This window comes from Procambarus clarkii, chromosome 49, assembly GCF_040958095.1.
Source record: "Procambarus clarkii isolate CNS0578487 chromosome 49, FALCON_Pclarkii_2.0, whole genome shotgun sequence".
Classification (NCBI taxonomy): Eukaryota; Metazoa; Arthropoda; class Malacostraca; order Decapoda; family Cambaridae; genus Procambarus; species Procambarus clarkii.
In genome coordinates this window covers 13,125,250-13,150,529 of record NC_091198.1, presented here as the reverse complement: position 1 = coordinate 13,150,529, position 25,280 = coordinate 13,125,250, and the positions used below count along the sequence as shown (strand labels likewise).

Below are 25,280 nucleotides of genomic sequence, written 5' to 3'. Positions count from 1 at the left end.
TTAACCAGAATAGGGGTTTGTTATGAGGCACTTAACTTTCTGGGTGCCTCGCCCGGTCGATACCCAGCCACTTGGGCTGGACGGTAGAGCGACGGTCTCGCTTCATGCAGGTCGGCGTTCAATCCCCGACCGTCCAAGTGGTTGGGCACCATTCCTTCCCCCCTTCCCATCCCAAATCCTTATCCTGACCCCTTCCAAGTGCTATATAGTCGTAATGACTTGGCGCTTTCCCCCTGATAGTTCCCTTCCCTTCGTCCGGTCGATGGCAGACATAGAATGCTCCAAATCCCATGTGCTTTTCTATAACCCATTGCTCCTCGTGCCTCTCTCAGGGGGGGGGGGGATGGCTTGTGGTCCCCGGTAGGCCTAGAACACAATACACACTGACTGATGCCAAAGTCTAATGATATAATATCACCCTGGATAGCTCCGGGGAGAAAGGGCTTCCCCAGAAATCATCAAGAATTATGAGGGACCTTTGACAAGCCTTTAGTTTTTGTGGCTCTTTTAGGTCCACTAAACATTCTGATAACCACATAAATATGATAAATGAAAATATGAACACAATATAGAAAAAATGGTTAAAATGTAATTACAGTGAAGAGAACAAAGGTCCATAAATTTAAACGGCTGGAAAAATGGGTTGGAAAATGAAGCTGAAAGAGAATACAGTACAGTACTGTATACTGTAGTTCTTTAGCTATATGTTTAGTGACTATATGTTTAGTCACATCAGCCACCTCACCACACTGTTACGAACCCGAGTCCAGCGTCGGAGCACGGAGCAGTGACGACAACGCCATCTATGAGTCTGCTCCCGAAACCCACTCCAAATGGACGACGCCATCTAGTGGTGACAGGATAGGCCAGCAATAAGTGTTGGATTCCTGTCCTAGTCAGCTCACGACATAGCCGCTACTGACCTCAGGTGAGGTGGTGCTTAGGCAGTGAACGCCATCTATGGAGTGAAGAGGTGGACGTTTCTGTCTAAGCTTGTGAGTGAAGCGTCCCAGTATTAATGACATGTCTGATTGCAGAGTCGACTTGGGACTGCTGTGTTGGACGATGGATCAGTCTACCCAAGGCAGCCAAGGTCTCTTCACGAGTCTGCTTTGAAGAAGCTGTGAGCCACCCCCGGACGAACTCTGTTGAGAGTGTAAGAGACTAGCCACTGTGGTGCTTAATGAGGAGAGTGATCAGCGGGTCACACGAGGCTCCTGCCTAGGGCTCGCAACCCTAGTATTAATTGTGGAGTGGCCTGACAGCGAGGCTGACCGGTACCTGCCAGCTACAGGCTGGATTGTGGTTGAAGGCCATTACGACGGGACACCCAGTGGGACTGTGATTTGGCTGGCCTGTGGCCAGGGTAGATTCGTCGTAGTTATCGTGGATTCATCGTGAGCCACGGAAGCAGAGACCAGGGCTACCTAGAAGAAGCATCGCCGAGTGTTGAGCGTCTTCGGAGAGGGAGACCTCATTGTACATTGTGTAGTAATAATTCCGTTTTATGACTTTAAATTACGGTGGTGGGAATATATATTTATAAATTAGAATACTTGTCTTCAATATACCTTCCTTGATAGCTTTGACTTGCATTATGGAACACACCCCTTGAAAGCCTCTACTAACTTGGGGCCGGATTCCCAAACTCTACTACCATCAGAGAAGAACTCGATTGCGTCCCAGTAGGGCTGTAACTTACTACTATATAGTAAGAAATATAGGAAAAAATAGACCACACAAAACTTACAAATTATGTGGAAAGGATTTACAGAACTCTTACAAAGAACGAGACCTAGGAGGTGGTTTTGGATAGTAAGCTGTCGCCAGAGAACACATAAAGAACATTGTCAGAGGAGCGTATGCATCACCTTCCAACTTGTGACTTGCTTTTAATTACTATACATGGATGGTGAAATACTAAAGAAACTGTCCATGACTTTTGTGAGACCAAAATTGAAATATGCAGCAGTTGTATGGTCAACAAATCTCACGAAGAACATAAATAAGCTGGAAAAAGTGCACTGGCATGCTACAAAAGGGCTTCTGGAACTGAAAAACAAGAGTTACGAGGAGAGACTAGAGGCGTTAAACATGCAAAAACTAGAAGATAGAAGAAAAAGAGGTGATATGATCACCACTAACAAAATACTAGCAGGAATCGACCAAATTGACAAAGAGGAATTCCTGAAACCAGCAACTTCACGAACAAGAGGACACAGATTCAAGCTAAGGTAACAAAGGTGCTAAAAAATATTAAGTCTTCTTTTGCAAACAGAGTGGTAGACAGTTGGAACAAGCTAGGTGAGAAGGTGGTGGAGGCCAAAACCGTCAAGGCATGAATGACAATAAACAATGGCTAAACACATACGAGCATACTGCTCCTTTAATATAAGTAACAAAATACTCTATATTTTTGCTGCATGTCTATACTAATAAGACAAACCCAATTAAAATAAGGTACACCTGTGCGTATACATACCGAAGGTCCGGGTTCACCTCGAGGGCCAACTGGTCCAACAGAACCGGTGTCTCCCTTGGGTCCCGGAATACCACGTCGACCATTCAATCCTCGCTCGCCTCGGTCTCCTGCAACCCAATACTCTTACAGAAAACAATTCCCGCTCTGAGGTGTTTATATACTGTTTGCATTGACAAGAATATAACTGTAACATAGAGGATAACAAGAAGTTAAAATAAGTATAGTATGAGTACTAAACCTTGTTCTCCTTTGGCTCCTGGTTGGCCTGGAGTACCGTCGAAACCAGGTGGTCCTAGTAGTCCTGGAGGTCCTTGGGGACCTTGTTCACCGGCAGGACCATTGACCAACACTGCATCACCAGGTACTCCTTTGGCACCAGGTACCCCTTGGGGCCCCGCGGGTCCAGGTTGACCAGGCAGCCCGCGGTCACCATTGTCTCCCTTAGGACCAATAGGGCCCTGTGGGAACATAAATGTTTTAGCACTTGGCAATGTACTAACAGACACATTCATAAAGACTGATAATACAGTACTGTACATGTATATAATTATAAAGTATAATCATCAAGACTTAAAGTGTTTTATTACAGAGCATTACTCATCACTAGGGATACATATCAGTATTATTATTATTGTTATAATAATAATAATAATTTTAATAATAATAGTAATAATAATAATAAACCCCTGTTGTAAGACATGTTGATCTTCACCCGTTCGTTCTATGTAACATGTAAGACATGTTGACCTCCACCCTGGTGTAAGAGACATGTTCTAGTGCCCTCGCCGTTATAAACTGAAAAAGATATATAACATTCTTTTCGATTGTCAAACATTAGCTATTTTATAAGAGTAGCCGCTCCAAGCACACACCAGTAGAACACCTACAATGAGATACAGAGTTGTGCTTACCACAGGGCCTAAAAGACCTCGGGGTCCTTGGGGTCCCTGGGGTCCAATAAGACCCCGACTTCCGATTTCTCCCTGTCGACCTGGTGCCCCTGGTAGGCCAGCACTTCCCTGGTGGAGATATACCAACTTTACCTTCACGAATACCACAAGAATTTCTGTATACAGTATATACCAATATATTAAACTTTATATCCACAAGTGCAATTCTTAATTATCTAATATTGAACAAGGAAGTACATGATAACGACAAGCAGTTTTCGAAGCGTTAGTTAAAAAAAATGTTCGTGCAATATATTGAAGTGTTGCTCAAAAAATAGATGAGCGGTTGGTATATGGACACGTACTGGAGGTCCAGGCACTCCAGGCTCACCCTTGGCGCCACGGAAGCCGGGTATGCCAGGGTCCCCAATGGGTCCTGCCGGGCCAGGCTCGCCACGCCGACCCCTCCGACCCTGATAATGAAACATTCACACAACCACACTGTTACTCTCATACCACAGGATAATGAAAGCCAGGCACAGAACAGCTTAATTATAGGCACACAAGGGAGCTGAGGGCACTGCTGTTTGGTGCCTGTAGCTCATGGAGGTTGCCCAGGCATCAACACGCTCAGCTGACATGACTGTCACTCTTCTGTCAGCTGTCCTGCCCAACTCCAGATTAACTAAATCTGGGTTAAATAAGAAGAGAAGTGTGGCGAGCCACGGGTCACTATGGTACGTGAGAGGCAGCCGGTCTGGCCAACCTACAGGGAAGCCTATGCTGCCGGGTTCGCCATTCTCTCCAGGTGGGCCGGGAGGACCTTGTTGGCCTGGGAGGCCTCGTGGGCCGCGCGGCCCCGCCACCCCATCCTCACCCTACCATCGTTGTATGGGCAAACTTATGTTAAAACACAACTGTATGGCTAAGACTAAATAAAACATACAAGCCATATATGAATTTCTGGAATGAAAGTAACTACTATATTAAAATATATCATAGCAATCCTTTGAAAACAAATATGTTCAAATAATATTTATTATATCAAAATATTTGTAAACAGCTTTCTTCAGTAGAAGTAAGGCAATACAGTATGTGAATGAGTACAGAGTGAAGACTAGTGGCCAGTGTGCTTACATCAGTGCCGTTGAAGCCAGGAGGACCCATGGGGCACACCACCTCACACTGCTCAGGTCCCACCTGGTCAGTGACCGTCGGCTGCACCTGTCGCAGCTGTACCAACACATAACAACACATTACTTACTCAAATTTACAAGCATCATTGAGAGCTATACGAGGCATTTATAAAAATGTCATGTATGAAAATGTTGGTATGAACCAATCCTTAACTTGGTGCAGATGGGACAATATTCATTAACTGAACATACACTTGAGTAGTGTCAGAGGGTTCGCTCAAGTAACTTCCAGCATTTGTAATGTGATACTAAATAATATATGACATTATACCTGCTAATACATTGCAAACCCACCCTAGTCAATGTTGACTTGGTGTACTCTAATCAATGTTGACTTGGTGCACTCTAGTCAATGTTGACTTGATGCACCCTAGTCAATGTTGACTATGTGCACCCTAGTCAATGTTGACTTAGTGCACTCTAGTCAATGTTGACTATGTGTACCCTAGTCAATGTTGACTTGATGCACCCTAGTCAATGTTGACTATGTGCACCCTAGTCAATGTTGACTTGATGCACCCTAGTCAATGTTGACTATGTGCACCCTAGTCAATGTTGACTATGTGCACCCTAGTCAATGTTGACTATGTGCACCCTAGTCAATGTTGACTTGGTGCACCCTAGTCAATGTTGACTATGTGCACCCTAGTCAATGTTGACTTGATGCACCCTAGTCAATGTTGACTTGATGCACCCTAGTCAATGTTGACTTGGTGCACCCTAGACAATGTTGACTATGTGCACCCTAGTTAATGTTGACCATGTGCACCCTAGTCAATGTTGACTTGATGCACCCTAGTCAATGTTGACTTGGTGCACCCTAGTCAATGTTGACTATGTGCACCCTAGTCAATGTTGACTATGTGCACCCTAGTCAATGTTGACTTGGTGCACCCTAGTCAATGTTGACTTGGTGCACCCTAGTCAATGTTGACTTGGTGCACCCTAGTCAATGTTGACTTGGTGCACCCTAGTCAATGTTGACTACGTGCACCCTAGTCAATGTTGACTATGTGCACCCTAGTCAATGTTGACTTGGTGCACCCTAGTCAATGTTGACTTGGTGCACCCTAGTCAATGTTGACTATGTGCACCCTAGTCAATGTTGACTATGTGCACCCTAGTCAATGTTGACTTGATGCACCCTAGTCAATGTTGACTATGTGCACCCTAGTCAATGTTGACTATGTGCACCCTAGTCAATGTTGACTTGGTGCACCCTAGTCAATGTTGACTATGTGCACCCTAATCAATGTTGACTATGTGCACCCTAGTCAATGTTGACTTGGTGCACCCTAGTCAATGTTGACTTGATGCACCCTAGTCAATGTTGACTATGTGCACCCTAGTCAATGTTGACTTGATGCACCCTAGTCAATGTTCACTATGTGCACCCTAGTCAATGTTGACTTGGTGCACCCTAGTCAATGTTGACTATGTGCACCCTAGTCAATGTTGACTTGATGCACCCTAGTCAATGTTGACTATGTGCACCCTAGTCAATGTTGACTATGTGCACCCTAGTCAATGTTGACTATGTGCACCCTAGTCAATGTTGACTATGTGCACCCTAGTCAATGTTGACTATGTGCACCCTAGTCAATGTTGACTTGATGCACCCTAGTCAATGTTGACTATGTGCACCCTAGTCAATGTTGACTTGGTGCACCCTAGTCAATGTTGACTATGTGCACCCTAGTCAATGTTGACTTGGTGCACCCTAGTCAATGTTGACTATGTGCACCCTAGTCAATGTTGACTATGTGCACCCTAGTCAATGTTGACTTGATGCACCCTAGTCAATGTTGACTATGTGCACCCTAGTCAATGTTGACTATGTGCACCCTAGTCAATGTTGACTATGTGCACCCTAGTCAATGTTGACTATGTGCACCCTAGTCAATGTTGACTTGGTGCACCCTAGTCAATGTTGACTTGGTGCACCCTAGTCAATGTTGACTTGGTGCACCCTAGTCAATGTTGACTTGGTGCACCCTAGTCAATGTTGATTATGTGCACCCTAGTCAATGTTGACTATGTGCACCCTAGTCAATGTTGACTATGTGCACCCTAGTCAATGTTGACTTGGTGCACCCTAGTCAATGTTGACTATGTGCACCCTAGTCAATGTTGACTATGTGCACCCTAGTCAATGTTGACTTGGTGCATCCTAGTCAATGTTGACTACGTGCACCCTAGTCAATGTTGACTTAGTGCACCCTAGTCAATGTTGACTTAGTGCACCCTAGTCAATGTTGACTTGGTGCACTCTAGTCAATGTTGACTATGTGCACCCTAGTCAATGTTGACTTAGTGCACCCTAGTCAATGTTGACTTAGTGCACCCTAGTCAATGTTGACTATGTGCACCCTAGTCAATGTTGACTTAGTGCACCCTAGTCAATGTTGACTTGGTGCACCCTAGTCAATGTTGACTTGATGCACACTAGTCAATGTTGACTATGTGCACCCTAGTCAATGTTGACTATGTGCATCCTAGTCAATGTTGACTATGTGCACCCTAGTCAATGTTGACTTGATGCACCCTAGTCAATGTTGACTTGATGCACCCTAGTCAATGTTGACTTAGTGCACCCTAGTCAATGTTGACTTGGTGCACCCTAGTCAATGTTGACTATGTGCACCCTAGTCAATGTTGACTTAGTGCACCCTAGTCAATGTTGACTTAGTGCACCCTAGTCAATGTTGACCATGTGCACCCTAGTCAATGTTGACTTGATGCACCCTAGTCAATGTTGACTTGATGCACCCTAGTCAATGTTGACTATGTGCACCCTAGTCAATGTTGACTTAGTGCACCCTAGTCAATGTTGATTATGTGCACCCTAGTCAATGTTGACTTGGTGCACCCTAGTCAATGTTGACTATGTGCACCCTAGTCAATGTTGACCATGTGCACCCTAGTCAATGTTGACTTGATGCACCCTAGTCAATGTTGACTATGTGCACCTTAGTCAATGTTGGGACTATGTGCACCCTAGTCAATGTTGACTATGTGCACCCTAGTCAATGTTGACTACGTGCACCCTAGTCAATGTTGACTATGTGCACCCTAGTCAATGTTGACTATGTGCACCCTAGTCAATGTTGACTATGTGCACCCTAGTCAATGTTGACTATGTGCACCCTAGTCAATGTTGACTTGATGCACCCTAGTCAATGTTGACTATGTGCACCCTAGTCAATGTTGACTTGGTGCACCCTAGTCAATGTTGACTATGTGCACCCTAGTCAATGTTGACTTGGTGCACCCTAGTCAATGTTGACTATGTGCACCCTAGTCAATGTTGACTATGTGCACCCTAGTCAATGTTGACTTGATGCACCCTAGTCAATGTTGACTATGTGCACCCTAGTCAATGTTGACTATGTGCACCCTAGTCAATGTTGACTATGTGCACCCTAGTCAATGTTGACTATGTGCACCCTAGTCAATGTTGACTTGGTGCACCCTAGTCAATGTTGACTTGGTGCACCCTAGTCAATGTTGACTTGGTGCACCCTAGTCAATGTTGATTATGTGCACCCTAGTCAATGTTGACTATGTGCACCCTAGTCAATGTTGACTATGTGCACCCTAGTCAATGTTGACTTGGTGCACCCTAGTCAATGTTGACTATGTGCACCCTAGTCAATGTTGACTATGTGCACCCTAGTCAATGTTGACTTGGTGCATCCTAGTCAATGTTGACTACGTGCACCCTAGTCAATGTTGACTTAGTGCACCCTAGTCAATGTTGACTTAGTGCACCCTAGTCAATGTTGACTTGGTGCACTCTAGTCAATGTTGACTATGTGCACCCTAGTCAATGTTGACTTAGTGCACCCTAGTCAATGTTGACTTAGTGCACCCTAGTCAATGTTGACTATGTGCACCCTAGTCAATGTTGACTTAGTGCACCCTAGTCAATGTTGACTTGGTGCACCCTAGTCAATGTTGACTTGATGCACCCTAGTCAATGTTGACTATGTGCACCCTAGTCAATGTTGACTATGTGCATCCTAGTCAATGTTGACTATGTGCACCCTAGTCAATGTTGACTTGATGCACCCTAGTCAATGTTGACTTGATGCACCCTAGTCAATGTTGACTTAGTGCACCCTAGTCAATGTTGACTTGGTGCACCCTAGTCAATGTTGACTATGTGCACCCTAGTCAATGTTGACTTAGTGCACCCTAGTCAATGTTGACTTAGTGCACCCTAGTCAATGTTGACCATGTGCACCCTAGTCAATGTTGACTTGATGCACCCTAGTCAATGTTGACTTGATGCACCCTAGTCAATGTTGACTATGTGCACCCTAGTCAATGTTGACTTAGTGCACCCTAGTCAATGTTGATTATGTGCACCCTAGTCAATGTTGACTTGGTGCACCCTAGTCAATGTTGACTATGTGCACCCTAGTCAATGTTGACCATGTGCACCCTAGTCAATGTTGACTTGATGCACCCTAGTCAATGTTGACTATGTGCACCTTAGTCAATGTTGACTATGTGCACCCTAGTCAATGTTGACTATGTGCACCCTAGTCAATGTTGACTACGTGCACCCTAGTCAATGTTGACTATGTGCACCCTAGTCAATGTTGACTTAGTGCACCCTAGTCAATGTTGACCATGTGCACCCTAGTCAATGTTGACCATGTGCACCCTAGTCAATGTTGACTATGTGCACCCTAGTCAATGTTGACCATGTGCACCCTAGTCAATGTTGACTTAGTGCACCCTAGTCAATGTTGACTTGGTGCACCCTAGTCAATGTTGACTTAGTGCACCCTAGTCAATGTTGACTTGATGCACCCTAGTCAATGTTGACTATGTGCACCCTAGTCAATGTTGACTTGATGCACCCTAGTCAATGTTGACTATGTGCACCCTAGTCAATGTTGACTATGTGCACCCTAGTCAATGTTGACTTAGTGCACCCTAGTCAATGTTGACTTAGTGCACCCTAGTCAATGTTGACTTAATGCACCCTAGTCAATGTTGACTATGTGCACCCTAGTCAATGTTGACTTAGTGCACCCTAGTCAATGTTGACTTAGTGCACCCTAGTCAATGTTGACTATGTGCACCCTAGTCAATGTTGACTTAATGCACCCTAGTCAATGTTGACTATGTGCACCCTAGTCAATGTTGACTTAGTGCACCCTAGTCAATGTTGACTTAGTGCACCCTAGTCAATGTTGACTTTGTGCACCCTAGTCAATGTTGACTTAGTGCACCCTAGTCAATGTTGACTTAGTGCACCCTAGTCAATGTTGACTGCACAAAAGTAACTCGAGTAATATAGTTTAAGACATAAACAATCAGCCATCCTCAGCCAAGGGCTGCAGCCCAGCACATGTCTCCAAGTTGAAGGGGCCCCCTTAAGGTATGCGATGATGCCTTAAGGTGTACAAAGCTTTAAGAAATATGATGCTTTAATGTGTACGATGCTTAAGGTGTATGATGCATTAAGTTGTATGACACAAGGGTGTATGATGTGTTAATAATTCTCACACACACTCAAGACTTACACTGGTATTATCTGTAAAGCAAATTACTACTGTTATATATTATCATTTTGTACGTAGACTCAGGTTCAGTTAAGCTGTACCAGTTAAGCTGTACCATTTAACATTGTTTACAGTGAACCGTTTTTAATGTACATGTTACATATTGTTTGGAAACGAGTCCAACAATCAGATTAATCTAACAATTAACAATACTCAATTGATGAGCGAATTAGAAGGGAAGTTCCTTGGTGTTCACATTGACAACAAACTCAATTTCCATTGCCAAATACAAAGTTCTGTATTACCAAAAAGGTTTCTAAAACAGTAGGAATTCTCTCCAAAATCAGATACAGTACTATGTTCCTCGCCCTGACCTAGTTACTCGGTATTATTCACTCAATTTCCATATCTCGCCTATGGTATCTGTGTCTGGTGATCCACCACCCTTAATATTACCCCTAGACCCATAATTACTCAACAAAAATCAGCAATTAGAACAATAACAAATTCCAGTCCCAGGCACCATTCTGCTCCATTAATGAAATCCTTGAACATGTTAAATATAAAGTCTCTGAACAGACTCTCAAGTGTTCTCTATATCGATACAACTCTGAATTGCAATGCCACTCTTGACCTTAAGCGCTTCCTAAAAGGCTGTAATAGAACTCACGGTCGCCACATAAGAAGCAAATATCTCTTTTCACATTGCTAGAGTGAGATTCAACCAAAGCATTAATGCATCATAAATCAAGGGTCCCAAATTGTGGAATGACCTCCCAAATGTTGTCACAAACTGTGTGTCTCCCAACCAGTTTAAAAGAGAGATTAATAAATATTTACTTAATCTCATGTAATTAATATTATTTACTCAATATCATGTAACTAATTTCTCTCACATTTTTCCCTAATTTTAAGTTATTATTATGTTAATATTTTCTTGCATTGTATATACTTATAAATGCCCTTTCTTTATTGTCATCTTTTTTTTTTTTTTTGCAATTAATTTATAATGTATTTACTCATGTCCTTCTTTATCCTTGTTTATTTTTAAGTGTTGGTCTCATTAACCTTAAATTATACTTTATTACTCTGTTATGTTCCAGCTGCTTTTCTAAATTACACCTTTGTATTTGCGTACAGTTATTGTTGTAAATAAACTACTGAACTGTGAAAGTTCAATAGGGGCTCACCATAGCCCATGCTACTTGGAACTTTTTGTTCCAAGTAGCGAGTCTTGAACAACAACAACATACTGAACTGTACTGTTGCTAGAGCTACTGACTCCATAATGTTATAGTCTCTGCCTGTCATTCTTAGTATCGACTTTGAACATGTTATTCATATGATATTTGTCTTGAGTATTCTAAATATTTTTAGCTTCTTGGTTAGTATTAAGAGTTTCCCCTTCACACCTTTAAATATATTTTTTCCCAAATTAATTTAAGTTTTGCGGGGATCGCTTTGTGTACGAGTGGCTTCAGTAGTAGGTGTTACTCCAGTCCCTACAATTGTATATTACTTTTGGGCTCTTTGTTCACACATTCTTTTGAACAGAAACTTGAAAAAAATGAATTTTAATTTGAAGTTATTTGGGTTCCATTAGCACTTGAGAGTATTTATAGTTCAATTACAGCACAATTTTGGCATTGTGCTTGGAACATACTCTAGGAAGTTAATGGTCTGTGAAGAATTGTACGTAGATGTACATGTAGCAGTAGTTGTAGATGTATTGTACATACATAAGTGTATGTACACCTCTTTTTATTTCAGGGATATTCCTGTACGGGCCCTAAGCCTCTGGCTGGCTCACTAGGTACCTGTAGAATTATGTGTAATCTCTAAACCTTGTTGAACATTGCTGAACTGAAGAATTCTTGGGCAAATGATTAAGGACGGATTGTAAATGAAGAAAGTTTGTAAGATAAGATGTGTAGTACGTACAGGAAGCTCTGAGCAGGTCTCCCGTTCAGGGCTGGAAGGGTCGCAGCTCATCACCATCCACTGCAGGTCAATCTGTGGAGGTGGTCAATGTCTGCCTTAATCCTCACACTAACATCTGGTATCCACTAACATATTAACAACCAAAACATGACAAATATGAAGCACTTGAAACAGTTGACACTGAAAAGTGAAGATAAAATATATGTACAGTACATGTATCGAAAACAAACGAATAAATTACGGGGCATTGAGGCATGTAGAATGGTTTGTCCTCCAGCAATGGGTTATATAATGGCTGAATATTTAAATCGACACATATAATTAGTAACAATAAATATATAGATACTTTACAAGTACACTAAATACTTATGAACCCGGGTGAACAATCCGGGCTAACTCAGGTGTTCTCTTACACTGTTGTGGACTGTGTATAACACTGTTGGGGACTGTGTATACCACTGTTGGGGACTGTGTATACCACTGTTGGGGACTGTGTATACCACTGTTGGGGACTGTGTATACCACTGTTGGGGACTGTGTATACCACTGTTGGGGACTGTGTATACCACTGTTGGGGACTGTGTATACCACTGTTGGGGACTGTGTATACCACTGTTGGGGACTGTGTATACCACTGTTGGGGACTGTGTATACCACTGTTGGGGACTGTGTATACCACTGTTGGGGACTGTGTATACCACTGTTGGGGACTGTGTATACCACTGTTGGGGACTGTGTATACCACTGTTGGGGACTGTGTATACCACTGTTGGGGACTGTGTATACCACTGTTGGGGACTGTGTATACCACTGTTGGGGACTGTGTATACCACTGTTGGGGACTGTGTATACCACTGTTGGGGACTGTGTATACCACTGTTGGGGACTGTGTATACCACTGTTGGGGACTGTGTATACCACTGTTGGGAACTGTGTATACCACTGTTGGGAACTGTGTATACCACTGTTGGGGACTGTGTATACCACTGTTGGGGACTGTGTATACCACTGTTGGGGACTGTGTATACCACTGTTGGGAACTGTGTATACCACTGTTGGGGACTGTGTATACCACTGTTGGGAACTGTGTATACCACTGTTGGGAACTGTGTATACCACTGTTGGGGACTGTGTATAGTACTGTTGGGGACTGTGTATAGTACTGTTGGGGACTGTGTATACCACTGTTGGGGACTGTGTATAGTACTGTTGGGGACTGTGTATACCACTGTTGGGAACTGTGTATACCACTGTTGGGGACTGTGTATAGTACTGTTGGGGACTGTGTATAGTACTGTTGGGGACTGTGTATAGTACTGTTGGGAACTGTGTATACCACTGTTGGGGACTGTGTATAGTACTGTTGGGGACTGTGTATAGTACTGTTGGGGACTGTGTATAGTACTGTTGGGAACTGTGTATACCACTGTTGGGGACTGTGTATAGTACTGTTGGGGACTGTCGTAACATCAACAATGCTCACTTACTGTCTGGAGGCCGTCCACGATCTCCAAGCTTAATTCAACAGCAGTTTGGTGTCAAGGGTGCTGCCCCATGGGTGGTGTCAAGGGTGCTGCCCCATGTGTGGTGTCAAGGGTGCTGCCCCATGTGTGGTGTCAAGGGTGCTGCCCCATGAGTGGTGTCAAGGGTGCTGCCCCATGGGTGGTGTCAAGGGTGCTGCCCCATGGGTGGTGTCAAGGGTGCTGCCCCATGTGTGGTGTCAAGGGTGCTGCCCCATGAGTGGTGTCAAGGGTGCTGCCCCATGGGTGGTGTCAAGGGTGCTGCCCACATGGGTGGTGTCAAGGGTGCTGCCCCATGGGTGGTGTCAAGGGTGCTGCCCCATGGGTGGTGTCAAGGGTGCTGTCTCCATGGGTGGTGTCAAGGGTGCTGCCCCATGGGTGGTGTCAAGGGTGCTGCCCCATGGGTGGTGTCAAGGGTGCTGCCCCATGGGTGGTGTCAAGGGTGCTGCCCCCATGGGTGGTGTCAAGGGTGCTGCCTTATGGGTGGTGTCAAGGGTGCTGCCCCATGGGTGGTGTCAAGGGTGCTGTCTCCATGGGTGGTGTCAAGGGTGCTGCCCCATGGGTGGTGTCAAGGGTGCTGTCTCCATGGGTGGTGTCAAGGGTGCTGCCCCATGGGTGGTGTTAAGGGTGCTGCCCCATGGGTGGTGTCAAGGGTGCTGCCCCATGGGTGGTGTTAAGGGTGCTGCCCCATGGGTGGTGTCAAGGGTGCTGCCCCATGGGTGGTGTCAAGGGTGCTGCCCCATGGGTGGTGTCAAGGGTGCTGCCCCATGGGTGGTGTCAAGGGTGCTGCCCCATGGGTGGTGTCAAGGGTGCTGCCCCATGGGTGGTGTCAAGGGTGCTGCCCCATGGGTGGTGTCAAGGGTGCTGCCCCATGGGTGGTGTCAAGGGTGCTGCCCCATGGGTGGTGTCAAGGGTGCTGCCCCATGGGTGGTGTCAAGGGTGCTGCCCCATGGGTGGTGTCAAGGGTGCTGCCCCATGGGTGGTGTCAAGGGTGCTGCCCCATGGGTGGTGTCAAGGGTGCTGCCCCATGGGTGGTGTCAAGGGTGCTGCCCCATGGGTGGTGTCAAGGGTGCTGCCCCATGGGTGGTGTCAAGGGTGCTGCCCCATGAGTGGTGTCAAGGGTGCTGTCTCCATGGGTGGTGTCAAGGGTGCTGCCACATGGGTGGTGTCAAGGGTGCTCCCCCATGGGTGGTGTCAAGGGTGTTGCCCCCATGGGTGGTGTCAAGGGTGTTGCCCCATGGGTGGTGTCAAGGGTGCTGCCCCATGGGTGGTGTCAAGGGTGCTGCCCCATGGGTGGTGTCAAGGGTGCTGCCCCATGGGTGGTGTCAAGGGTACTGCCCCATGGGTGGTGTCAAGGGTGCTGCCCCCATGGGTGGTGTCAAGGGTGCTGCCCCATGGGTGGTGTCAAGGGTGCTGCCCCATGGGTGGTGTCAAGGGTGCTGCCCCATGGGTGGTGTCAAGGGTGCTGCCCCATGGGTGGTGTCAAGGGTGCTGTCTCCATGGGTGGTGTCAAGGGTGCTGCCACATGGGTGGTGTCAAGGGTGCTCCCCCATGGGTGGTGTCAAGGGTGTTGCCCCATGGGTGGTGTCAAGGGTGCTGCCCCATGGCTGGTGTCAAGGGTGCTGCCCCCATGGGTGGTGTCAAGGGTGCTGCCCCATGGGTGGTGTCAAGGGTGCTGCCCCATGGGTGGTGTCAAGGGTGCTGCCCCATGGGTGGTGTCAAGGGTGCTGCCCCATGGGTGGTGTCAAGGGTGCTGCCCCATGGGTGGTGTCAAGGGTGCTGTCTCCATGGGTGGTGTCAAGGGTGCTGCCACATGGGTGGTGTCAAGGGTGCTCCCCCATGGGTGGTGTCAAGGGTGTTGCCCCCATGGGTGGTGTCAAGGGTGTTGCCCCATGGGTGGTGTCAAGGGTACTGCCCCCATGGGTGGTGTCAAGGGTGCTGCCCCATGGGTGGTGTCAAGGGTGCTGCCCCATGGGTGGTGTCAAGGGTGCTGCCCCATGGGTGGTGTCAAGGGTGCTGCCCCATGGGTGGTGTCAAGGGTGCTGCCCCATGGGTGGTGTCAAGGGTGCTGTCTCCATGGGTGGTGTCAAGGGTGCTGCCCCATGGGTGGTGTCAAGGGTGCTGCCCCATGGGTGGTGTCAAGGGTGTTGCCCCCATGGGTGGTGTCAAGGGTGCTGCCCCATGGGTGGTGTCAAGGGTACTGCCCCCATGGGTGGAGTCAAGGGTGCTGCCCCATGGGTGGTGTCAAGGGTGCTGCCTCCATGGGTGGTGTCAAGGGTTCTGCCCCATGGGTGGTGTCAAGGGTGTTGCTCCCATGGGTGGTGTCAAGGGTGCTGCCCCCACGGGTGTTGTCAAGGGTGCTGCCCCTATGGGTGGTGTCAAGGGTGCTGCCCCATGAGTGGTGTCAAGGGTGCTGACCTATGGGTGGTGTCAAGGGTACTGCCCCCATGGATGGTGTCAAGGGTGCTGCTCCCATTGGTGGTGTCAAAGGGGCTGCCCCATGTGTGGTATCAAGGGTGCTGCCCCATGGGTGGTGTCAAGGGTGCTGCCCCATGTGGGGTGTCAAGGGTGCTGCCTCCATGGGTGGTGTCAAGGGTGCTGCCCCATGGGTGGTGTCAAGGGTGCTGCCCCATGGGTGGTGTCAAGGGTGCTGCCGCCATGGGTGGTGTCAAGGGTGCTGCCCCATGGGTGGTGTCAAGGGTGTTGCCCCCATAGGGTGGTGTCAAGGGTGCGGCCCCCATGGGTGGTGTCAAGGGTGCTGCCCCATGGGTAGTGTCAAGGGTGTTGCCCCCATGGGTGGTGTTAAGGGTGCGGCCCCCATGGGTGGTGTCAAGGGTGTTGCCCCCATGGATGGTGTCAAGGGTGCTGCCCTATGGGTGGTGTCAAGGGTACTGCCCCATGGGTGGTGTCAAGGGTGCTGCCCCATGGGTGGTGTCAAGGGTACTGCCCCATGGGTGGTGTCAAGGGTGTTGCCCCATGGGTGGTGTCAAGGGTACTGCCACATGGGTGGTGTCAAGGGTGCTGCCCCGTGGGTGGTGTCAAGGGTGCTGCCCCATGGGTGGTGTCAAGGGTGCTGCCCCATGGGTGGTGTCAAGGGTGTTGCCCCAATGGGTGGTGTCAAGTGTGCTGCCCCCATGGGTGGTGTCAAGGGTGCTGCCCCATGGGTGGTGTCAAGGGTGCTGCCCCATGGGTGGTGTCAAGGGTGCTGTCTCCATGGGTGGTGTCAAGTGTGCAGGACCTCTATAACATGCTAGAGGGAACCTTTAATGCATCCTAAGATGGTCAGTCATTGGCTACAAGAAGAAGTGAAGGTAAGGTTATCAGCGTAGAGGAGAAGGGGTCATGGAAGAGAAGGAAAAGGATGGGAAGAGGGTGGCTGGGGGGTGGGAGGAGAACGGAACTGGTGGGTTAGGGGATATGGATAGGGAGGGGCTAGCGGAAGAGAAGGTGGGTTGTAAGGGATGGAAGAAGGGATGAGAAAGTGTAACGGGAAGTGTAGGGGGTGGAAGGTGGGAAGGAGAGGGGACGGTAAGATAAAGGAAGGAGAGAGTTGGTGTTGGAGGAGCACAATACTGGAGAAGTAGGAGCGAGCACACAGGGAGGAGGCGAGGTGAGAGCAGTAAACAAGACAAGAGAGCTCCAGAGAAGACAAACTAGAGGTGAGGGACCGGCCCTATAAGCAGCTCACGCTCTTACTTACATCGTTCTTCTTCTTCTTCGGCCTCCTCTTGAAGGGAAAGGAGGGAAACTCCTGTTAGTCTCTACCTCGACCATGCAGTGTGAGGGGAAGGGTCTTGCAAAAATAAAATGATTATTAGTGTGAAGGTGAGTAAGTAAAGTGTGACCCAGAGTGAGGTAAGGACCCTTAGGAGAAGGACAGCTGGCTCAGCTGGCCACCACTGCTCACTCCCTTCACCTGCTCCTGGTTACCTCAACTCATTACCATTCTTCTACCATTGCACGGAGTGTCAGGTCAGGTCAAAAGCATCAGTTATTAATACCATAATTGTTGCAACAACCAGTTAGAGCTTTTTTATTTGTCTGTTCTCTTAAAAATTAAGGTAAAATATTCTGTTTGATCAAGGCTAACTTGCAGGGAGGCTTCGCAGTGTCTTTTTAGGAAGTCTTTAGCGATCATTAGTGCTAGTATTGTTAGGCACAGTGTGTGTGTGTGTGTGTGTGTGTGTGTGTGTGTGTGTGTGTGTGTGTGTGTGTGTGTGTGTGTGTGTGTGTGTGTGTGTGTGTGTGTGTGTGTATGTATGTATGTATGTATGTATGTATGTATGTATGTATGTATGTATGTATGTATGTATGTATGTATGTATGTATGTATGTGTGTGTGTACTCACCTAGTTGTGCTTGCGGAGGTTGAGCTCTGGCTCTTTGGTCCCGCCTCTCAACCGTCAATCAACAGGTGTACAGGTTCCTGAGCCTATTGGGCTCTATCATATCTACACTTGAAACTGTGTATGGAGTCAGCCTCCACCACATTGCTTCCTAATGCATTCCATTTGTCAACCACTCTGACACTAAAAAAGGTCTTTCTAATATCTCTGTGGCTCATTTGGGCACTCAGTTTCCACCTGTGTCCCCTAGTGCGTGTGCCCCTGGTGTTAAATAGCCTGTCTTTATCAACCCTGTCGATTCCCTTGAGAATCTTGAATGTAGTGATCATGTCCCCCCTAACTCTTCCGTCTTCCAACGAAGTGAGGTTCAATTCCCGTAGTCTCTCCTCGTAGCTCATACCTCTCAGCTCGGGTACTAGTCTGGTGGCAAACCTTTGAACCTTTTCCAGTTTGGTGTTATGCTTGACTAGATATGGGCTCCATGCTGGAGCCGCATACTCCAGGATTGGTCTGACATATGTGGTATATAATGTTCTGAAAGATTACTTACACAAGTTTCTAAAGGCCGTTCTTATGTTAGCCAACCTGGCATATGCTGCTGATGTTATCCTCTTGATATGAGCTTCAGGGGACAGGTCTGGCGTGATATCAACCCCCAGGTCTTTCTCTCTCTCTGACTCTTGAAGTATTTCATCTCCCAAGGGATACCTTGTATCTGGTCTCCTGCTTCCTACCCCTATCTTCATTACATTACATTTGCTTGGGTTAAACTCTAACATCCATTTGTTCGACCATTCCTGCAGCTTGTCCAGGTCTTCTTGAAGCCTCAAGCTGTCCTCCTCTGTCTTAATCCTTCTCATAATTTTGGCGTCGTCAGCAAACATTGAGAGGAATGAGTCTATACCCTCTGGGAGATCATTTACGTATATCAGAAACAGGATAGGTCCAAGCACAGAGCCCTGTGGGACTCCACTGGTGACTTCACGCCATTCTGAGGTCTCACCTCTCACTATAACTCTCTGCTTCCTATTGCTTAGGTACTCCCTTATCCACTGGAGCGCCCTACCAGTTACTCCTGCCTGTTTCTCCAGCTTATGCATCAACCTTTTATGGGGTACTGTGTCAAAGGCTTTCCGACAGTCCAAAAAAATGCAGTCCGCCCATCCTTCTCTTTCTTGCTTAATCTTTGTCACCTGATCATAGAATTCTATTAAGCCTGTAAGGCAAGATTTACCCTCCCTGAACCCATGTTGATGGGTTGTCACGAAGTCTCTTCTCTCCAGATGTGTTACTAGGTTTTTTTCTCACAATCTTCTCCATCACCTAGCATGGTATACAAGTTAAGGACACTGGCCTGTAGTTCAGTGCCTTTTGTCTGTCACCCTTTTTAAATATTGGTACTACATTAGCAGTCTTCCATATTTCTGGTAGGTCTCCCGTTTCCAGTGACCTACTATACACTATGGAGAGTGGCAAGCAAAGTGCTCCTGCACACTCTTTCAATACCCATGGTGAGATTCCATCCGGCCCAACAGCTTTTCTCACATCCAGCTCCAATAGGTGCTTCTTGACCTCATCTCTTGTAATTTCGAACCTTTCCAAGGTCACCTGGTTTGCTGCCACCTCTCCTAGCGCCGTGACTTCTCCCTGTTCTATTGTAAAGACCTCCTGGAACCTTTTGTTGAGTTCTTCACACACCTCTTTGTCATTCTGTGTGCCTGTCCTCGCCCACCCTAAGTTTCATCACCTGTTCCTTCACTGTTGCCTTCCTCCTGATGTGACTGTGTAGTAGCTTTGGTTCGGTCTTGGCTTTATTAACTATATCATTTTCATACCTTTTCTCAGCTGTTTTTCTCACATTAACATACTCGTTCCTGGTTCTCTGGTATCTCTCTCTACTTTCTGGTGTTCTGTTATTACGGAAGTTCCTCCATGCCTTTTTGTTCAGCTCCTTTGTTTTCATACATTCCCTATTAAACCACGGATTCTTCCTTTGCTTCTCTGTTTTTTCCTGTTGGGCTGGGACAAACCTGCTTACAGCCTCCTGACATTTTTGGGTGACATAGTCCATCATGTCTTGTACGGACTTGGTTCCGAGTTCTGTGTCCCAATGTATATCCCATAGGAATTTATTCATCTCCTCATAGTTTCCCTGTGTGTGTGTGTGTGTGTGTGTGTGTGTGTGTGTGTGTACTCACCTAGTTGTGTCTGCAGAATCGAGCATTGACTCTTGGATCCCGCCTTTCGAGCATCGGTTGTTTACAGCAATGACTCCTGTCCCATTGTCATAGGTTGTCACGTGTGTGTGTGTGTGTATGTGTGTGTGTGTGTGTGTGTGTGTGTGTGTGTGTGTGTGTGTGTGTGTGTGTGTGTGTGTGTGTGTGTGTGTGTGTGTGTGTGTGTGTGTGTGTAATTACCTAAGTGTAGTTACAGGATGAGAGCTACGCTCGTGGTGTCCCGTCTTCCCAGCACTCTTTGTCGTGTAACGCTTTGAAACTACTGATGGTTTTGGCCTCCACCTTCTCACTTAGCTTGTTCTAGCCGCCTACAACTCTGCAAAAGAAAATGTTCTAATTTTTTTCGTTGCCTTTGTTTCCTTAGCTTGAATTTGTGTCCTCTTGTTCGTGAAGTTGCTGGTTTCAGGAATTTCTCCTTGCCAATTTGGTCGAATCCTGTTAGTATTTTGTAAGTGGTGATCATATCACCTCTTTTTCTTTTATGTTTTAGTTCTGGCCTGTTTAACGCCTCTAGTTTCTCCTCGTAACTCTTGTTTTCCAGTACCTGAAGCCCTTTTGTAGCATGCCCTTGCTCCTTTTCCAGTTTCTTTATGTGCATCTTGAGATTTGGGCGCCAAGCAACTGCTGCATATTACAGTTTTGGTCTCACAAAAGTCATGAACAGTTTCTTTAGTATTTCACCATCAATATAATTAAAAGTAAGCCTGAAGCGACGAAAAGCGACACATACGCTCCTCTCACAATGTTCTCTATGTGTTCCTCTGGCGACAGCTTACTATCCTAAACCACCCTCAGGTCTCGTTTTTTATTAGAGTTCTGTAATTCCATTCCACATAATTTGTAAGTTGTGTGTTTTCTGTTTCCTCCGAATCAACAATCCAAAACATGGCATTTGTTAACATTGAATTCCATTTGCCGCTTAACGACCCAAGCAATTATTGTATCTAGATAAGTTTGAAGGTCATTACAATCGTCTGCGTCTCCTGTCTTCCCCAGTATCTTAGCATCATCCTCAGACATGTTCATGTGCAGGCGATGAGTCACAATAACGTGGCTAAAGTAGACGACAATCAACTTGAGAATGGTCCAGGACGGACCGAAACGTCGTCGTCCCTTCACCTTCTAGTGTGTGGTCTGGTCAACAAACATGCTCATATAATTCTGTATTCTGAATTTAGATACAATTCTATAACAAATGTTCCAGAGATGTGTAAATATTTAATTCAAAATGATCTGCTACCAGAAATCTTAGCCAAATATCCCCAGTTTGCTAACTGTAGGTAGTATCTAATTGACTGTAACCTATCCACCGCTGCCCACTGGATGGGGGGCGGTGTGCAGGACAAACATATCAATTGTGACACTAGCTCTCCACATATGTCAGTTGCTTAATTTAGAAACTGTAGTTGTGGTCAATCTCAAACCCATTGGTGATGTGACGATGTACATTAAATTTTGTAACTAGCTCATCAAGATTGTAACTTGCTTAGCTAAATGAATTGTGAGGTTCAGTCCCTGAGCCCATTATGTACCTCTCTAATCCTCTCCACTATCCATTTAAGAAATGTTCATTTGTTGTTAAATATGACTGAAAAAGTAAGATTAATAATTCTAACACGAAATTTCTCAATATTTCTTATGTTTCTTTTTACTGTCGATGGTAATTGAAAAATCAATTTTCCAAAATTCATTTTTATTTCTAGTCTGACACGATGCTTGAACGCGTTTCGTAATAACTTATTACATTTTCAAAGACTTTAGTTTACACACACACAACTGTAACCTGAAAACACTAAACAGTTTTACTTATTCTAACGCTAAACAGCTTGTCTTATATACTCGCATTTGGGTGAGGTGATATGTTGCAATAGTTTTGGATGAGGTGAACAAACTTTTGACCAACACAAGACAGAACACGGAACAATGGGTATTAATTGGATAAATGAGAGGGAAGAATGGAAGTAACTGCAAAGGGCCTATTGGCCCATACTTCCTCTTGATGCTTCTATATTGGTACGGAGTCTTGATATATAGATAATATAGAAGCACCAAGAGGAAGTATGGGCCAATAGGCCCTTTGCAGTTACTTCCATTCTTCCCTCCCATTTATCCAATTAATACCCATTGTTCCGTGTTCTGTCTTGTGTTGGTCAAAAGTTTGTTGGTCAAAAGTTGGCCTTTGTCACATCCAACTCTAGTAAACACTTCGTTACTTCCCCTCTGGTAATCTCAAACTCTTCCAGTGGTTCCTGGTTAACTATTCCCTCTATTATCTCTGGAATTTCTCCTTGCTCTAAGGTGAAGACCTCCTGGAATTTCTTATTCAGTTCCTCACACACTTCCTTGTCGTTTGTAGTGAATCCTTCTTCCCCTATCCTTAATTTCCTAACCTGTTCCTTTATTGTTGTTTTTCTCCTGATGTGGCTATCTTCTGCTCTCCAGTGTCCTGTTATTCCTATAGTTTCTCCATGCCCTTTTACTTTGCTGCTTAGCTAGCCTATATCTCTGATTAAACCATGGGTTTCTCATCTTCATTACACTGTTTTCATTTTTAGACTTGGACAAACTTGTTTGCTGCGTCCTTGCACTTCTGCGTGATGTAGTCCATCATATTCTGGGCCGTCTTTTCCCTAAGCTCTGTTTCCCATGCTATATATGTTAGGAATTTTATTATCTCCTCATAGTTTCCCTTTCGGTATGCTAACCTTTTGTTTTCGGTATCCCTCCTCGAGTTCAATAACCCTTCTTCAATCAGGTACTCAAACACCAGTACACCGTGGTCGCTCATTCATACTGGCGCCTCAAAACCGATTTCTCTTATGTCGGAGAAATCGTGTGTGTGTGTGTGTGTGTGTGTGTGTGTGTGTGTGTGTGTGTGTGTGTGTGTGTGTGTGTGTGTGTGTGTGTGTGTGTGTGTGTGTGTGTTTGTGTGTGCTCACAGTCAGGTGTGACTGTCGTTCACTTTCAATGGGACATGTTTGGGTGGGATCACAGGCAGGTAGGTGTTCGTGTTCTCTAGTGGGTAGAGGTATGAGGCTGAGGTCAAAGGAGTTCAGTTGCTTCATATGCAGTTATCTTCTAGTCTTACAAATGCATTCACCAAAATAACAAATACATTATTATAAAAAAGTAATTTAAGAACAAAAACAATTGAATAACAAACATTAATAAAATGCAATTTAAATTATTGTTTTAATAAGAGTTGGTGACGAGGTAAGAAAATGCATGAAGGGGTGACTGGTGTATACTCACGGTAACTTAGCGTCCTCAGCCATACAATATATAGACAAGAGGTGAGATATATATATATATATATACCTGTTGGGGGTGTGGGAAGTGGGACGGTGGCTGCACTTACTGGCAAGGTTCGAGACGAGTCTTGCAGCTTGGCAATCTGGATATTACCATTAACGTCAATAGGGCCGAAGGGGTCGATGGGCTCTTCACTGGTCCTCTCACAGTCGAGGTAGAGCATCACTCGGTCACGGAACACCCCGAAGTGCAGCTTGTGCCAAGTGGAGTCCACAGCGGTCTGAGGGATACGAACACACCTGTAAAACTTCCTGTGATAGATGTAAGGTGGTCAGGTGGTGTGTCCAACACCAGGTCAGGTGGTGTGTCCAACACCAGGTCAGGTGGTGTGTCCAACACCAGGTCAGGTGGTGTGTCCAACACCTGGTCAGGTGGAGTGTCCAACACCAGGTCAGGTGGAGTGTCCAACACCAGGTCAGGTGGAGTGTCCAACACCAGGTCAGGTGGAGTGTCCAACACCAGGTCAGGTGGTGTGTCCAACACCAGGTCAGGTGGAGTGTCTAACACCAGGTCAGGTGGAGTGTCCAACACCAGGTCAGGTGGAGTGTCCAACACCAGGTCAGGTGGTGTGTCCAACACCAGGTCAGGTGGAGTGTCCAACACCAGGTCAGGTGGAGTGTCCAACACCAGGTCAGGTGGAGTGTCCAACACCAGGTCAGGTGGAGTGTCCAACACCAGGTCAGGTGGAGTGTCCAACACCAGGTCAGGTGGAGTGTCCAACACCAGGTCAGGTGGAGTGTCCAACACCAGGTCAGGTGGAGTGTCCAACACCAGGTCAGGTGGAGTGTCCAACACCAGGTCAGGTGGAGTGTCCAACACCAGGTCAGGTGGAGTGTCCAACACCAGGTCAGGTGGAGTGTCCAACACCAGGTCAGGTGGAGTGTCCAACACCAGGTCAGGTGGAGTGTCCAACACCAGGTCAGGTGGTGTGTCAACATTCTCATCATTCAAGCTCATCATAAAAGGTCATTACTGAACTCGTTCAAAGATGTGTTAACAAGAAAAAAGGAATAAATTCAAGATGAACATTATGGATTATGAGATATATAAAAGGGCATTAAATTCAGCTACCAAGGAAATCTGATAAGCCAAAGTAAATTACGAAAGAAAACTTGTCCAAAATATAAAAGAAGATCTAAAGTCATTCTATGCCTATATTAGATGTAAAACCAAAATAAAGGACTCTGTAAGACCCCTGAAGGATGAGACTAACCAAGTTATATTGGATGATAAAAGGGCACCTAACACTTTGAATGAATACTTTACATCAATGTTCACACTAGAAAGATTAGACAACAACGCATCACTCACACAAATGTTTGAAGGAGGTGAAGAGAACGAATTAAGGGACATACCCATTACGTGCGACACAATCAGGAAGAGCATTGACAAACTAAATGACTCAAAAGCCCCTGGTGTGGATGGAATTCAATTCAAAGTCGAAAAGGAACTGGCAGATGCACTATGCATACCACTGGAACTCCTTTACAGAAAACCCCTGGACCAAGGGATAGTCCCCCGAAGATTGGAAATATGCAAATGTTACTCCTATTTTCCAAAAAGGCAGAAAGAGCTCGGCAGAAAACTACCGTCCAATCAGCTTGGCATCACACATCTGCAAGCTCGTGGAGAGATTCCTAAAGGAGGGAATCATTCAACATCTCACAGACAACAATCTTGTAAAATCAACGCAACATGTACTTGTTAAACATAGAACCTGCCTTACTAATCTGCTCACATTTCTGGAAGCGGTAACTGGCTATTCAGACGATGGACTTCCGGTAGATGTAGATTACACAAACTTTGCTAAAGTTTTTTAAATGGGAAGGAATCTGAC

The 25,280-nt window shown here is 46.0% G+C and overlaps 1 protein-coding gene across 1 annotated transcript in view; it reads right to left on the bottom strand.

The window, feature by feature from the left end:
- LOC123763235 (collagen alpha-1(IX) chain) overlaps positions 1-25,280 on the bottom strand; it is a 155,766-nt gene that overhangs the window by 54,393 nt on the left and 76,093 nt on the right. The window contains 7 exon segments of the mRNA XM_069302992.1: positions 2,483-2,589; positions 2,721-2,940; positions 3,394-3,501; positions 3,738-3,845; positions 4,510-4,605; positions 12,029-12,100; positions 23,490-23,663. Of these exon segments, the coding sequence (XP_069159093.1) occupies positions 2,483-2,589; positions 2,721-2,940; positions 3,394-3,501; positions 3,738-3,845; positions 4,510-4,605; positions 12,029-12,100; positions 23,490-23,663 (885 nt within the window).